The following is a 14,110-nucleotide window of genomic DNA, read 5'->3' as shown; positions in this document are numbered from 1 at the left end:
AATTCTTACTGTAGTAAGTTGACAAAAATTGTACATTCTAGACAACACCATTCTTGCAGGTTAGTATCAACTTTGTCAAAGTTCAGTTTTATAACAAGGAAACATGCAAAGCTCAGTATAAGTAATTTTCCCCAGTGTGTAAGACCCTATATATTTCACAGCTCAAACTTGTTGAATCTGTTAGTGATTTACCTTACTAAAAAGAGCTAAATTAAAACATCACAAAAGACATTTTGTTTCCACATTTAAGAACCATTTTATGACTCAACTAACATCTGCATTGTTTAGTAATTTTTTCTTTCGCCTTCTATCCTGTTGTCATCTGAGTGAATGGATATCATATTAAGCAGAGGCAGTTATTTGATGGCACGGAAAAATTATATTAAAAATAAAGCAAAACACAGTATTATTTCCAGAGGGAACAAGTACTCTTCCTCACACGATTAAATAAGAACATAAAATGTTTGATGGCACAGTATAGAAAAAACCCAGGAGACTAGTGACCAAGGGGCAAGTATGCAGAAAGACAGACAAAAATGTAACATGGCATCGGTGAAGGACATGAAATGCAGAAAGGTGTGGAAAAATAGAGAGGAATTTTAATTTCACCTAACTGCCTATTAATTTTCCTTAGATGCCAAAAATACATAGTAAGTTCAATGACTTGGAAAGAAAAGGGACGATTTCAAAATTTCACAAAGTAATTCTCACTATTTCCATTAGCTTAAAAAAAATGAAGAAAAAGGAAACCCTGGAAAAAGAAATTAACCTGAAAGTAACATCCAGAACATTTCAGTTATCAAAAGACCCTTTAAATAAGCTTTCAAATAATTACAAATATTTTTGTAATATTTGTTTGTAGACATACTTTGCATTTTGCTACTTTTAGATCTGGTTACATAGATCTAACTTTGTATTCAAATTTGTCCCAAATACGTGATGTGTACATTCAGAACCAGAACATTCAAAAGGTAATGTTACTCTATTGGATAGTTATTTTGATGTAGTAACTTCTCTTCCCAGAAGTAAAAAAGAAGATTATGTCCTGAGAGCCAAAAAAAGCCCATAGAAAAGTTAAAATATCTGTGATTATTTACACTCACCAGGTGTTTGCACCACTGCTTGAAGATTTTTCTCCTGAAGCTGCTGAATTTTTTCAGTCTTGGCCTTGTTCTCCTTTTCTAGCATTTTAACTTTATGTATATATTGGTTATTCAGAAATTTCAAGTCAGCCGTTTCATGTTCAACCCTCCTTAAGGAGGCTTTCAAATCTTCAAGGGAGAGAAAAAAAGCAATACTATCTTTCTCATTCATTATTATTTCTCCTAGTATCACTAAAACAGGCATAAAGAGAATCCTCTATTATTCTTCCAGAATGAAATTTTCAAATATGTATACACAAATATATATGTTATATACATATTACATACAAAAATATATGTTTATATATCTTTTACAAATAAACCCCTCTGTAGAATAAAGGCACATTTAATAGCAGTATTTCATTTTAAATTAAAATGTAGCATCAAAAGGTACAAAAGTGTATGTTAAAAAGTTACAACATTTTCATGTTTGATTAAAGCATGATTTCCAGGACCTCAGAAGCCTTCTAACTACAAAAAAAAAAAGTTATCTGTATGAACCTTAATTCATTAAAGGGACCAAAGTCAATGACCCCTTGCATTCATTTATAAGTACAGATAAATGAATCTGCAGATCAAGGATTTGGCTGCAATTTTATTTTGGCACAGAAGGATTTAAAAAAATCCATAATTTCTACATTACCTTTAACATAATGATCAGATTGCTCTTTCAGTTTTAATATTTCCAAATGTAGCTCATTATTTTCCCTGGTAAGTTTAGCATTCTCTGTTTTATAAGGTTCCAAAATAGCATCATAATTGCTGCACTCTTTTTCAGATTTTCTAGCAGATAATTTTGCACTGCGCAAGCTCTCAGTTGTATGAACTAGGTCACTAGAATAAAGAAGAATCAGAATGTTAGAACTCTTATCAGCCTTTACACTGCAGATGCAAGTATTTATTGTGACCTGAGAAACAAAACTCTTTTCCTGAGACCATAGTAACTGTAGGAGAAATGGGTTCAAAGAAAGGCAAAGAGAACAGTCATGTAAGAAAAACAGAAAGACAGGAATTATTCACATTAAAAAAAACGAAATGGGACAGGACAAATATAAAAATATTTAGAAAGCATAATTCAATAGACTCCCTTTCCTACATAAAATTAGATACACAAAATTGGCAAAATAATTTTTCCCTCCAAGCACTATGTAAGTTGTAGCACTACTTACCACAGAAGAACTTGAAGAAATAGAAAGGCCAGAAGGTTACTAGTATTATATGGATATCAGAAGCTACATAAGAGCTCCCTTATACATGAAAAATCAAACACCACCTACTATAGGATTACTATATTTTTAATGAATCTCCTTTTGAATACCTAAAAAGCTTTTCCACCAAAGGTAAACTCTCCACTCCCAATGGTTGCCGATAGCCCAGTTGATCTAGACGTTTCCTGAGATTAATGAACCTTCGTTCTGCAGTTGTAGTCATTATAAATACACCTCCAAAGCAGCTTTTGTCACAGTCAAGAAAAATAGGGCACCTGCAAAAGATTGTCTGTTACAGCATTTGTCCTTTAAAGAAGGAAGAATACAGAAAAAAATAATAGGGGAAAAAAAAAAAAAAGAAAAACCAAAACCTGCATTTTTTTTGTTGCAGGAAATACAGTGTATATGTCCTTAAAATTTAAGTAATCCAAAAGAGAATCATAGAGCAACTAAAACGTTTTAAACATATTTACATATTTCTTAAAAAGAAATAGTTGTCTTGACAATTACTTTTCTTTTTTCTAACACCTGAAGAGTACGAAGATATTTTTTTCTTTCCAGTGTGTAAGAACGAACTGTGAAAAGATCTTTCTGTGGAAAGACTAAAATGTACATAGTGATTTTTTTGAATGATGGTCATGAAGGTATCTCCACAATGCAAACTGACAGATTATTCTCAAAAAACACATACTTTTTTCTTTCATTTATAAATCTTGCTTTCAAAGTTTTCAATGCAGCACTTACATCAGACATTTGCAAAACTGCATAAAAAATGTCAAATTTTAGACAGATTAACTTTGAATATCTTGCTGTGAGGGAAAACAGGAAAGAACCACCAGTGTACTGCAGTCCTACCTGCATCATTGCCTGGAAAATATAGTTTGAGGAGCCTTTTTTTTTTTTCATTTGTCTGGTTAGCTACCTTTTTATTACTAATCTGATCTAAAAGGGGCTGGAGCAGCACTTCTGCAGCTTAATATAAATGAGAATTTTGGCTTTGCCATGTCCCCTTGAGGGAGGAAGAATTTTTTACACTGTTAAGTTCTTCTGGATTTAGAGACAGAATGACAAAAGGGAATACTGGTGTTGATACTCCTCAATATGTGAAAACATCTCTGAAATAGGTTTTTTATTTTTTAAATTTCCCTCACAATTCTTCAGAAGTATCAGTATCAACCTATCGACTGTAAAGGCCTCAGCAGCCAAACTACCAATCTGAGGAACCATTGTTTGCATCTCATATAAAGGGGATAGAATACAGGTATAATTTAAACAATGCTTCTTCAAAATCCTCAGATTTTAAAAATACATTAAATAAATATATGCAAGTATTTGAAAACAAAATTACTTAAAAATAAGAAAAGGAAAAAAACCCACAAGTTCTTCTCCTGACTGAGACTGGAAAGTAAGAATTCATCTTACTGTATCAAAATACTACAGGTAAGTCTAGCAAAGGGATTGTGGTTGCCAGGCAGTGCTCCTTGGGTGAGAGAAAATCACATCTTATGAGCACAGCATCTGTCCCAGGCACTGCCAAAATATTTGCTTGGAGATGTTAGGTTCAGCTATCAATCAAGCAGTAGCATGTAGAACAATCCCTTACATATATTGTACTGGAGTGGTTGGAGGAGGAGTTGCGCTTGTTTCACTAAATGGTAACTATAAGTATGCCAAGTGGAAGTCAGCACAATAATGTGCACTAAATGCTTCATTCTCCTTTGGCAGCCACAGATTAAGGTTAAAAGTGATGAGACCTTGGTATTTCTGCATTCATGTTGAGGATTATGTGCTGAATTCAGGAAAATGGTGATTGTGTTACTGTATCTAGATTTAGTCTCAGGCATACATCTTATAGAACAGAATCATAAAACAGGTAGGGTTGAAAAGGACCTTGAGATCATCTAGTTCCAACCCCCCTGCCATGGGCAGGACACCTCACACTAACCATGCCACCCAAGGCTCTGTCCAACCTGGCCCTGAACACTGCCAGGGATGGAGCATTCACAACTTCCCTGGGCAACCCATTCCAGTGCTTCACCACCCTCACAGTAAAGAACTTCTTCCTTATATCCAATCTAAACTTCACCTGTTTAAGTTTCAACCCATTATCCCTTGTCCTATCACTACAGTCCCTAATGAAGAGTCCCTCCTCAGCATCCCTGTAGGCCCCCTTCAGATACTGGAAGGCTGCTATGAGGTCTCCACACACCCATCTCTTCTCCAGGCTGAATAAGAATCATAGAATAGTTAGGGTTGGAAAGGACCTTAAGAACATCTAGTTCCAACCACCCTGCCGTGGACAGAGACAGCTCACACTAAATCATATCACCCAAGGCTTCATCCAACCTGGCCTTGAACACTGCCAGGGATGGAGCATTCACAGCTTACTTGGGCGACCCATTCCAATGCCTCACCAGCCTTACAGTAAAGAATTTCTTCCTTATATCCAGTCTAAACCTCTGCTGTTTAAGTTTCAACCCATTACCCCTTGTCCTATCACTACAGTCCCTAGTGAATAGTCCCTCCCCAGCATCCCTGTAGGTCCCCTTCAGATACTGGAAGGCTGCTATGAGGTCTCCACACAGCCCTCTCTTCTCCAGGCTGAACAGCCCCAACTTTCTCAGCCTGTCTTCATACGGGAGGTGCTCCAGTCTCCTGATCATCCTCGTGGCCTCCTCTGGACTTGTTCCAACAGTACCATGTCCTTTTTATGTTGAGGACACCAGAACTGCACACAGTACTCCAAGTGAGGTCTCACGAGAGCAGAGTAGAGGGGCAGGATCACCTCCTTCGACCTGTTGGTCATGCTTCTTTTGATGCAGCCCAGGATACAGTTGGCTTTCTGGGCTGCAAGCGCACACTGCCGGCTCAAGTTGTTTCTCATAACCGACAACATACCCCAACAAAAGTAAGGTGATAACTCTTGAGCCCATTACCTCCTTAGGAAGAACTACATGAGTTAAAAAGATTAAATTAGTTTAAAATCACCCACCAGACCTGATTTAACAAGTTGTGTTTTGGAAAACACAGTGCTGTTTCTACTAATCACATCAAGATTGTGAATCAGGAAAATTGGTGTTTCTGGAAATACAGAATGAATATATGAACTGTTGTACTGATTCATTTGAATCCAAGATCAGTTTGACCCAATAGCCCCTATCTCTGTCAATTGCTACAGCAAGATTATAAAAACATAACCCCTGAGCTAAATCTTATTCCTACATAACCTTCTCTTTCAAATATCTGTAGTGCAGGAAGTTGGTGGGCCTAATGCTAAGCTTAAATCATTATGATAGTAGCTGATAGACCTTTCTTAGACATGCCTAATTGTTTTCTTAAATCTCTTGCACTTTTACATCAGAATAGCCTATATCAATGACTTCCCAATTTTAATTGCATGTGCCCCCCCCTTTTTTATTATTTGTATTGCAAGACAACACCAAGTGATCATTGCTTACTAATGCTTTCAATTATTCATGACTGCATTTTTAGCAGATCTAGTTTTAAAAACTTCTAGTAGCTTGTACAGCTTGTCCTTTTCCTGTGATTTTCCTGGCAGAGATCTCTCTGAGCAGCCATACAACAGCCATAAAGATTCTTTACTGTAGCCTTCACTATTCGTGATTCCTAACATACCATTTGCCTTCCTGATTGCTCTAAAGCAACAATTATATGAATTCACTGCGACACAAACATCTGTCTGAGATGTAACTGCCACTTTAGAGCCCATGATGTGTATTACTTTATCTTTATTAACACTGTTCCTTAACTCCCACTTTATTACTCCATCCAGTAATATTCTCATGTAACTCTTAAACTACTCTTAACATGCCCATTTAATGAGCAAATTTTGTCCCTTGCTGTTTAACCCATTCTTTCAGCTCACTGATCAGTACACATTCTCACCACATATAGTGGCAAGGTAATACTACCCTTTCTTTTAGTCACCTAGTGAGCTATGAAATGACCTTTTCTCCATTTCTGAAAGAGACCTTCTTTCTTAAAAGTCTTTGGCAAAGAAATTTCTCAAAAGCTTTTTAGAAATCCAAGTTTTCTACATCATTCTTACTCAGTCAACTCAATCCAGAATATTCTTTTCTGCAAAGAAACCTAATAGTGTAGTGAACTGCAATTGAGTCATGACAAAAGGTATGTTGAACTTACTACATTTGCCTGTAAATTTGCAAAGTACTGGAAAGCACTCTTAAGAACTTCGGTATTTCCCAGAAAACAGGCTGTTAGTTGCATAAACAGTTCACATTATTCATTATCTAAATATTTTATGTAATTTAGTGCCACTAAGGAAGAAAATATAATTTCCATTTTAGATGAAAATCAGAAAATCAGATAAACGAACAAAAAGGGAAAATTAAGTGGTACTTTCAGTCAGCATTTCCAGACAAGGATTTATCAAGACATCTAAATGAGTGCATCTTTCAGTTGTTCATAGAAAAGATATTCAGAGCCAATAGCCATATTTCATGTTCCTCCTTTGTTCATAAAGGCTGCTAAAGATAACAGCTTTCACCTGCTTCATTTTGTGACATGCCTGGACAACTGTAAGCAGTTTTTCAAGACCCAAGTGTTTGTGAAACTTATTTAGCACCCATGAACTGTTCCCTCCTGCACTAAGTCACTGATGACTGAAATCAAACATTGACATGGGCAACAATGAAACTTCAAATCCAGTCCCTTCATGCTATAAGTACAGACTCAAATTGCATGAAATTGTGTGAAAGAAGCAATGTTTATAGGTATTAGACTAACCATTACAGGTGGAATATGAAACAAAAGCTTCAGCACATTAAGCCACCCCTTTCAGTCTGAAAACAATACAGCAGATTTCATGAGTGTAGGTTAAGAACTGTTCCACATGCAATATGTGTGCTATCAATAAGAAAAATGTAGTAATAAAAAACTAAAGCAAAGACACATCTTGGCCATGGAAAACATAATGCAGTAATTGGGGTAAGTGCAGTAATTTACTCAGGTTTACCTAGGTAAAACTACCTAGGTAACAATGGAACACAAAGAAATCAGCACAGACAAATTTATATGCTATGAAATCAATCTCTTTATTGAGTCTATAATATTAATACTGAAGAACTATGAACTGGAGTTTCTAATCTTGGTGGGAAATACCAAAGTGTATTTTTCATTCTTCAGAACTGGTATGCTTAAGGCTTTTTTATTTATTTTCTGAAATGCATGTGAAATATGCTTCCAAAACTTGTCTTCCTGTCCTGTAATTACTGATCACATAGTTCATTATGCTATGAAGAGCTACGTTTGTTCTCACCCAAGCAAAAAAGGCACCTAGTGGGCAAAGCACTTGACTACGTTAATGGTCCCACACATGCCTCTATCAGTCCATGGGCGCTGAAGGCTCTCTAGTGAAACGCCGTTACTGCAACATCGTTTTCAAGCCACACCGAATGAGCCTCCACTTGTTTTGACAACGTGTTTCCAAGTTAGTTAGCTGGGAGTTCACTTCGGACCAGATATTCAAATACCACGTTTGCTACAAAGTGTCACCTCTGCCCATTAGAAATACAACTCTCGCTCTAGAAAACACATTTCCTCTTTAGAGTCGCCAGAAACTATAGGTTTTCATTACAGCACAAGAAAACCCTACTGCTTATGAGCCTGCTCATTATTTATCTGGCTAGACTGGAAGCTTTATAGACATTTCAGCAACCCCAAATTATAGCTACACAAGACCTGCCAGTCCCCGATTCTTTTTCCTCCCTCCGTCCGGGTCGGGCTTACCAGACATACAAGCAAATTCTTGCAGGACGAGCCGCTGAGGAGCATCCGAGGTGTTTCAGAGAGGCTTCGGCAGAGGCACAGATAGAGCGGGGAAGGGGAGGTGGTGGGGGCTACAACCAGCGCGTAGGCCAGGAGCTAGGGAAGCTGCCCGGGCTGCTCTGCGCTCCCCGGCGACAGCACAGACGGAAGCAGTTCAGCGCCGCGCTCTCCTAGGGGCTGCTCCAGCGGCCGTGCCCGGTCCTGCCGGAAGCACCCTCGCCTCCTTCCCCTACAGGCCACCACCGCGCTCCCCCGGTGCAGGCCCTCCCTCACCACTAAGCCCCGCGGCCTCACCTAGGCCGAGCCGCCCGTTTGAAAATGGCGCGCGGAGCCGAGACCGCTTCCACCCCGTCACCTCAGCAACGGGACACCGCCGCCAGCCCCGCGCGACCGGCAGGCCCCGCGGTGAGGGGAGGGGCGAGCGGACGCACGGCGCGGCGGAGGGGTGGGGTGCGTTGGGTCCTGCTGGGAGTTGTAACGTTGTTAGTACTGGTGTCCCGGCATGGGTTATTTCTATTGTACATGTGTCTGTACTGTGCGCACCTCAGCTCTGTCCAACAACGCGTCAGTTTCCGCAGAAAACGAGCCTTGAATAGCAGGCAGCTGAAGCTGCGGGGGAGGAAAGGATGAAGTGAGGCGGTGCTACATCATGTTACTAGAAATAAGGTGGAAGTGTGGGCTAGTAAGAACCTCATGCAGTTCAGCAAGGAGAAATGCAAGGTCGTGCATCTGAGTAAGCACAATCCCAGAGTGCCGCAAAACCTGGGATCTACCTGCCTGGGCAGCAGCTCTGGAAAGGCACCTGGGGGTCCTTGGTGGACAAGCAGCTCAATGACTGAACAGTGTGCTGCAGAGAAAGCCAACAGGTTGCTGGCTTACATTAACAAGGGCATCACCAGCAGAGATAAAGATGTCATCCCACACAGCACTGGTCAGGCCACACCTGGAATGCTGTACTGTTTTGTTCCCTGCTGTACAAAGAAAGATAACAGGCTGGTGGAGGTCCAGAGAAGGGCCACAAAGATCATCAAAACACTGGGAAGCCTAGAAGGAAAGGCTGAGAGAACTGAGTTTGTTCAGCCTTGATAAAAGGCAGCTTAAAAGCAGCTTAAATACTATTCCAGTATTTAAAGGGTGGCTGCAAAGAAGATGGGAGACTCTTCACAAAGAGGGATAATGTGCAAAGTTACTCCTCGGGAGATTCCAGTTGGACACTAGAGGAAAATTTTTCACAATGAGATCAGCCACTGGAATATTCTCCCCACAGAAATGGACTCCTCAATGTTGGACATTTTTAAGATTCGGCTGGATAGGGTGCTGGGACATCCTGTCTAGGTCATGCTTTGCCTAGAAAGGTTGGACCAGATGATCCTTGAGGTCCCTTCCAACCTGATATTCTCTGGTTCTATGAAAGAAAAAAAACCCACCACCCATGTGTTGGGAAGTAAGGCAATTCTACTTCAATGCCCAGAGACAAGACAATGAAAATAACTCTGCCTTTTCACCTTTGTGAAATAACATTGGACAGAAATACAGAATCTGATGAACACCATTTAATTAAGTACTGAGCCATAGTCATATTACATATCAGAATATGAATTCAGTATAACCACCGCATAAAGTTCCACATTCATACTTTCTAGAATAGGAATGGAAAAGATTTGATCGTCTTTAATGCTGACATGATTTTCAAGATACAAAATATTAGTGAAAACAGTAGTATCTTTTTTTGTGTTCTGTGAAGGTAGTGCTTACTGCTTTTAACAAGAAAAAGGATTATAAATAAAGGCATCTGAACATTAGGGGAAGGGAAAAACTACATCCGAAGTGTTTCACAGAATTAATGCTTCCAAACAGTACTTGAACAAATCTCTAAAGGCTTCATTTTGCCCTGAAGGACATTTGAAGCAGGAGTGTAACTTGACATATATATGGCAGTTAACTACACATACACCTTTTACAAACAGCATTTATAGTGTTTGATTCCCTTATATACAGCCACAATTTCAGATAGCTTCTCTTTCCCTTTCTAGAGGGCTCAATGAGACTGTGCGATACTAGAACAGTAGTCTAAAATATCCTGTATAGTGAATTCCATAGTAATTCCCGATCCAGGGTAGCAGCGAGCTATGAGCCCTTCAAAGTGCTTGTACTGCCGTATAAACTCATCTTGCATGGAATGCCACACAACCTGTCAAAACAAGCAAAATGTCAGCACAATACACTCTATGTGAACTACAAACCATTGCCTCATTAATTGATTCACAGGTCAGGTGTCATTTTAAAACTAAAGCTTGCTAACAAAAGTTCAGTAAACTTTTTCACCCATTAAGCTTAAGATCTTTAATGTTTACATGACTCCTACCAAATCTGCAAAGCAGAAATACTGAAGAAGATGAGGAGGTTGTCCTGAAAGAGGTATTGCTTTTGTCTTTAAAGAAAACACCCCTAATCAGAACAGTGCTACTAATTCATGTTTCAGACTTCAAAAAGCTGTTAATACAAGCTCAACTCTTAAACCTAATTATCATATACTATAGTGAGAAAGTTTAGAGAGTGTAAGAAAAAACTTAAATAATGTAACTATCAGAAAAAGATGTAAATTATATTCTGCTACAGTGTACCAGGCAAATCTCCCATCTGCTCATTTAAATAGAGTTCTCTCTACTCCCAGTATACTTTTTCAGAACAGAGATCACCCATTAATGGTCAGCTAGAGAATCACAAAGGAATTTTCATTCTGAATTCTAACATCACAGTTCAAATCAATGTTACAACAAATAGAATCAGAGTGGGATTATCAAAAACTCTGTTCACCATTCATGTTTTTTCAGAGTTAATGCTGAAGCTAGTCACTCCTCAAAATACTGAGGAAAAAGCAATAATAAAATGCCTTTATGTAAACAAAGGTTTTTAAAAACAAGGTTTTGAAGCCATGTTTTAGTTTACCTGAAGTAAGTTCTCTTCTTCACAGAGATGTTTATCTACTTTCTTGTAGAGATTATCCAATCCTTTCTTCACTTCCTTACCAGGATATTCCTTTATAACTTTACGAAGCTCTTGTTTATTAAAAGCCAGTTGATAACTTACTTCCTCTTCTCGTATACCCTGTGCCACACGAGCTTCAACACCTTCAAAAAAATGCTAACAAACAATAACAGCATTAATGATTATCACAGTCTGAATTTATTAATTTGACAAGCATATGTATAGTTAAGTCTGGATTCTGCCTGACGACTGTTGTGGCTTCCAAGCATTTTTGTTTTTTAATTGGGCATGAAATAGTGTCCAGCCATAAACATTAAAGCAGAGCATAGCAATACAGCACTCCACAAGTACTAGTATAAAACCAAAATTAATCATTTCTAGAAGCAATCAAGCTTTTCTTTGCAACCTTGCAGGTAATAATGAAGCAGCCTAAAAATCCACGATTAATGAGACTATAGCCTGAGAAAATAGTGGATCTTTTGGATAAACTGAGTGAGCACCTGAATATGAATTTCTCAGCACATTTGTTTATAATTGCCCTCTCTTCTCACTGCCCCTCATCCACTGGCTCAACATAATAAAAATGGAGGGAAGTGTGCCTACAAACACACAGGTAGGGCCACAACTTCATTTCAAACAATGCAACTGTTGAAACACAGTACAACTGTTTCAAATGGTCTGGCCAGAAAGGAGTTAACTTTTAATAGCAGCCCACATGGTGCTGTATTTTGGATCTGTGGCTAAACCAGGGCTAGTAATGCACCAGTGTTTCTTGGTTATTGCTGAACCAGTCAAACCTTGCCAAAAGAATATTCCATAGCATGTAACATCATGCTCAGCTGTAAAAATCAGGGTTAGAGGAGGGGGCAGGGGTGATGTTTGTCTTCAAAGCAGTTGTTGCTCAGAAATGGGTTGGGCATCGGTCTGGTTATAGGAGGACTGAACGACTGCCTTTGTACCACTTATTTAATGTTTTCCCTCCTCTCTCTACCTATCCACTGATTAAACTCTATCTCAATCCCCTAGTTTGCTCACTTTTGCTCTTCCTATTCTCTCCCCTGTCCTGCTTGGGGAGAGGGAAGCAAGCAAGCAGTTACTACATGGCAGCTTAGGTGCTGGTCAGAGTCAACACGCTAGCATTTTCATTTTCAGAAAGAGAACACATCTTAGAATTTTCAGAAAATGAATGGCTGATATCCTGCTCACAGAAAAAGCAATGAACAGTGGGAAAATTTCAGTGGGCAGAACTACATCAGACCCTAAGTCTGCACTGAGTTTAATGCTTAGTTCAGCTTCAGACATACCAAACTTCTCTAAAACTTTTCTTATTGTTGAACAGTTTAGAAACTACAGTAATTTTCTCAGTAGCTGAGCTGGGGAAATTTATCCCAAAGCTCCCAATTACTTTTCCCCTCTTTTTCCTACCTCTAAACCACTTGCTAAAGACAACATTAAGGTTTTGTCAGTTCTATTAACTGCCATGAAAAATTTGGTTATTTTCATCTAAGACTGTTACCCTTATGAGTACTAATGCCAGACATGCTTAAATCTAAAATAACAGAGATTATGGTAGTGATAGAGAGATAGATAGGGCAAACTAAACACTTAAGACTACTCTGTACCACTTAAATGTATATAAACTCAAGCATACTTACATTTAATTTCTCAAGAGGCTGTCCGAGTGAGTAGATTACATAGGACTGAAGATGATCAGTATATTTCTGTTTGGCTTCTTTTTTCTCAGCCTCAAGGCAAGAAATTTTCAAGCGAGAAAGTGTTGCAAAAATATGATGGAAGTTCTCCATCATGACCACATCTCTGGGTGTTTTCTGACTTTCATTGGCTACTTTCTCAACTGAAAGTAAAAGGAAGCAAAACAGTTAATAATACCAAGAGGACCACACTATAGCTAGAAGTGTTTGAAAGTTTGCCAGGTAAATGCACAGGTAAATGGTCTGTCCATCCATGTCCATTTTAAAAAGGAAGGAATTTTTTTCCAGAGGTCACTGGCTTGCATGTATCTGTCCTTTTTCTCTCCTTTTTTTTAATGCTAAATAAACCTAGTGGAACAAGGGTGTTGCTGTTTTTCAAACAATAGCTGGCAAAACAGGAAGGACTGGAGAGACCTTCTGCTGCATCAAGCTAGGCCACAAAGAACTTAACATGCCAAGGAAGGGTCACATTCATAGCCAGAACTCAAGTGTTCTGCACTTCACAAGGCTGTGAAGATGAATGGTATTAGGACCAAATGCCAGGGATCCCATGCAGATTGATCAACTCATTTAAGCTACACCTGGGGGGAGAAAAGACAGGAAATTACTTCAGATTGAGTGTGCCACGTTGCTGCCATCTCCTCTCTCTCTTCACTTCCCTCTGTCATAATGTGAAGTTACATGTGTGTACAAAGGGAAATATCTACAGTTTGCTCTTAAAAAGCATATTATGATGAGAAGGCTTATACATGTTCTCCTATGAATAACAGAGATAATAAAAATTTCAGCACAAGTATCAGGCACATGGCTTGCAACAGAAAGTCTTAAAAAGAAAAACCTGTTACTTGGAGCAAAATTATATACAAATTGGAGGATGCAATCACTTTATTTACTATGACAACCTCAAAAGACCTACCACTGACAAAAACAGCTCTAATAAGTTTTATGTATGCTTTATCGAGATCTCCTCGTCGTTCTGCATTTTTGAAAATCGATTCAGCGAGGGCTGCAAACTCCTCAAATTCAGCAACAAATGGAAGGATCCCAACTTTACTCTTCTTTGAGATTTTTACTTCATCCATCTGCTTCATTTGATTGCTCTTAAATTTAAAAGAGAAACAGATGTTAGATTCTAATATGACTCCAGACTATGTAGCAACTAGTAAAGGAAAAATGCAGACATACTGAAAAAACTGACAATTATTCAAACACAGAAATAATTTTATATTTCAATTAATACATCTACTCAGTC

General features: G+C 38.7%; 2 protein-coding genes across 8 annotated transcripts in view; both read right to left on the bottom strand.

The window, feature by feature from the left end:
* CEP135 (centrosomal protein 135) overlaps window positions 1-8,354 on the bottom strand; it is a 39,109-nt gene extending 30,755 nt beyond the window's left edge. For 2 of the 3 annotated variants that reach the window (XM_005149072.3, XM_031048993.2), the window contains exons 1-4: window positions 8,120-8,354; window positions 2,461-2,625; window positions 1,786-1,976; window positions 1,104-1,271 (exon numbers count right to left, since the gene is read on the bottom strand). In XM_005149072.3, coding sequence (XP_005149129.1) covers window positions 1,104-1,271; window positions 1,786-1,976; window positions 2,461-2,573 — 472 coding nt within the window. In that variant the 5' untranslated portion in view covers window positions 2,574-2,625; window positions 8,120-8,354. The remainder of the gene's footprint in view (window positions 1-1,103; window positions 1,272-1,785; window positions 1,977-2,460; window positions 2,626-8,119) is intronic. The other variant, XM_031048992.2, reaches the window with a different exon arrangement.
* A 1,342-nt stretch (window positions 8,355-9,696) lies between these two features.
* EXOC1 (exocyst complex component 1) overlaps window positions 9,697-14,110 on the bottom strand; it is a 29,590-nt gene continuing 25,176 nt past the window's right edge. For all 5 annotated transcript variants that reach the window (XM_005149074.2, XM_031048902.1, XM_031048903.1 and 2 more), the window contains 4 exons: window positions 13,775-13,958; window positions 12,802-13,001; window positions 11,108-11,302; window positions 9,697-10,349 (listed from right to left, as the gene is read on the bottom strand). In XM_005149074.2, coding sequence (XP_005149131.1) covers window positions 10,197-10,349; window positions 11,108-11,302; window positions 12,802-13,001; window positions 13,775-13,958 — 732 coding nt within the window. In that variant the 3' untranslated portion in view covers window positions 9,697-10,196. The remainder of the gene's footprint in view (window positions 10,350-11,107; window positions 11,303-12,801; window positions 13,002-13,774; window positions 13,959-14,110) is intronic.

Source organism: Melopsittacus undulatus, chromosome 7, assembly GCF_012275295.1.
Source record: "Melopsittacus undulatus isolate bMelUnd1 chromosome 7, bMelUnd1.mat.Z, whole genome shotgun sequence".
NCBI lineage: Eukaryota > Metazoa > Chordata > Aves > Psittaciformes > Psittaculidae > Melopsittacus > Melopsittacus undulatus.
The sequence above is the reverse complement of the archived record's forward strand: the minus strand, read 5'-3'. Positions and strand labels throughout refer to the sequence as shown.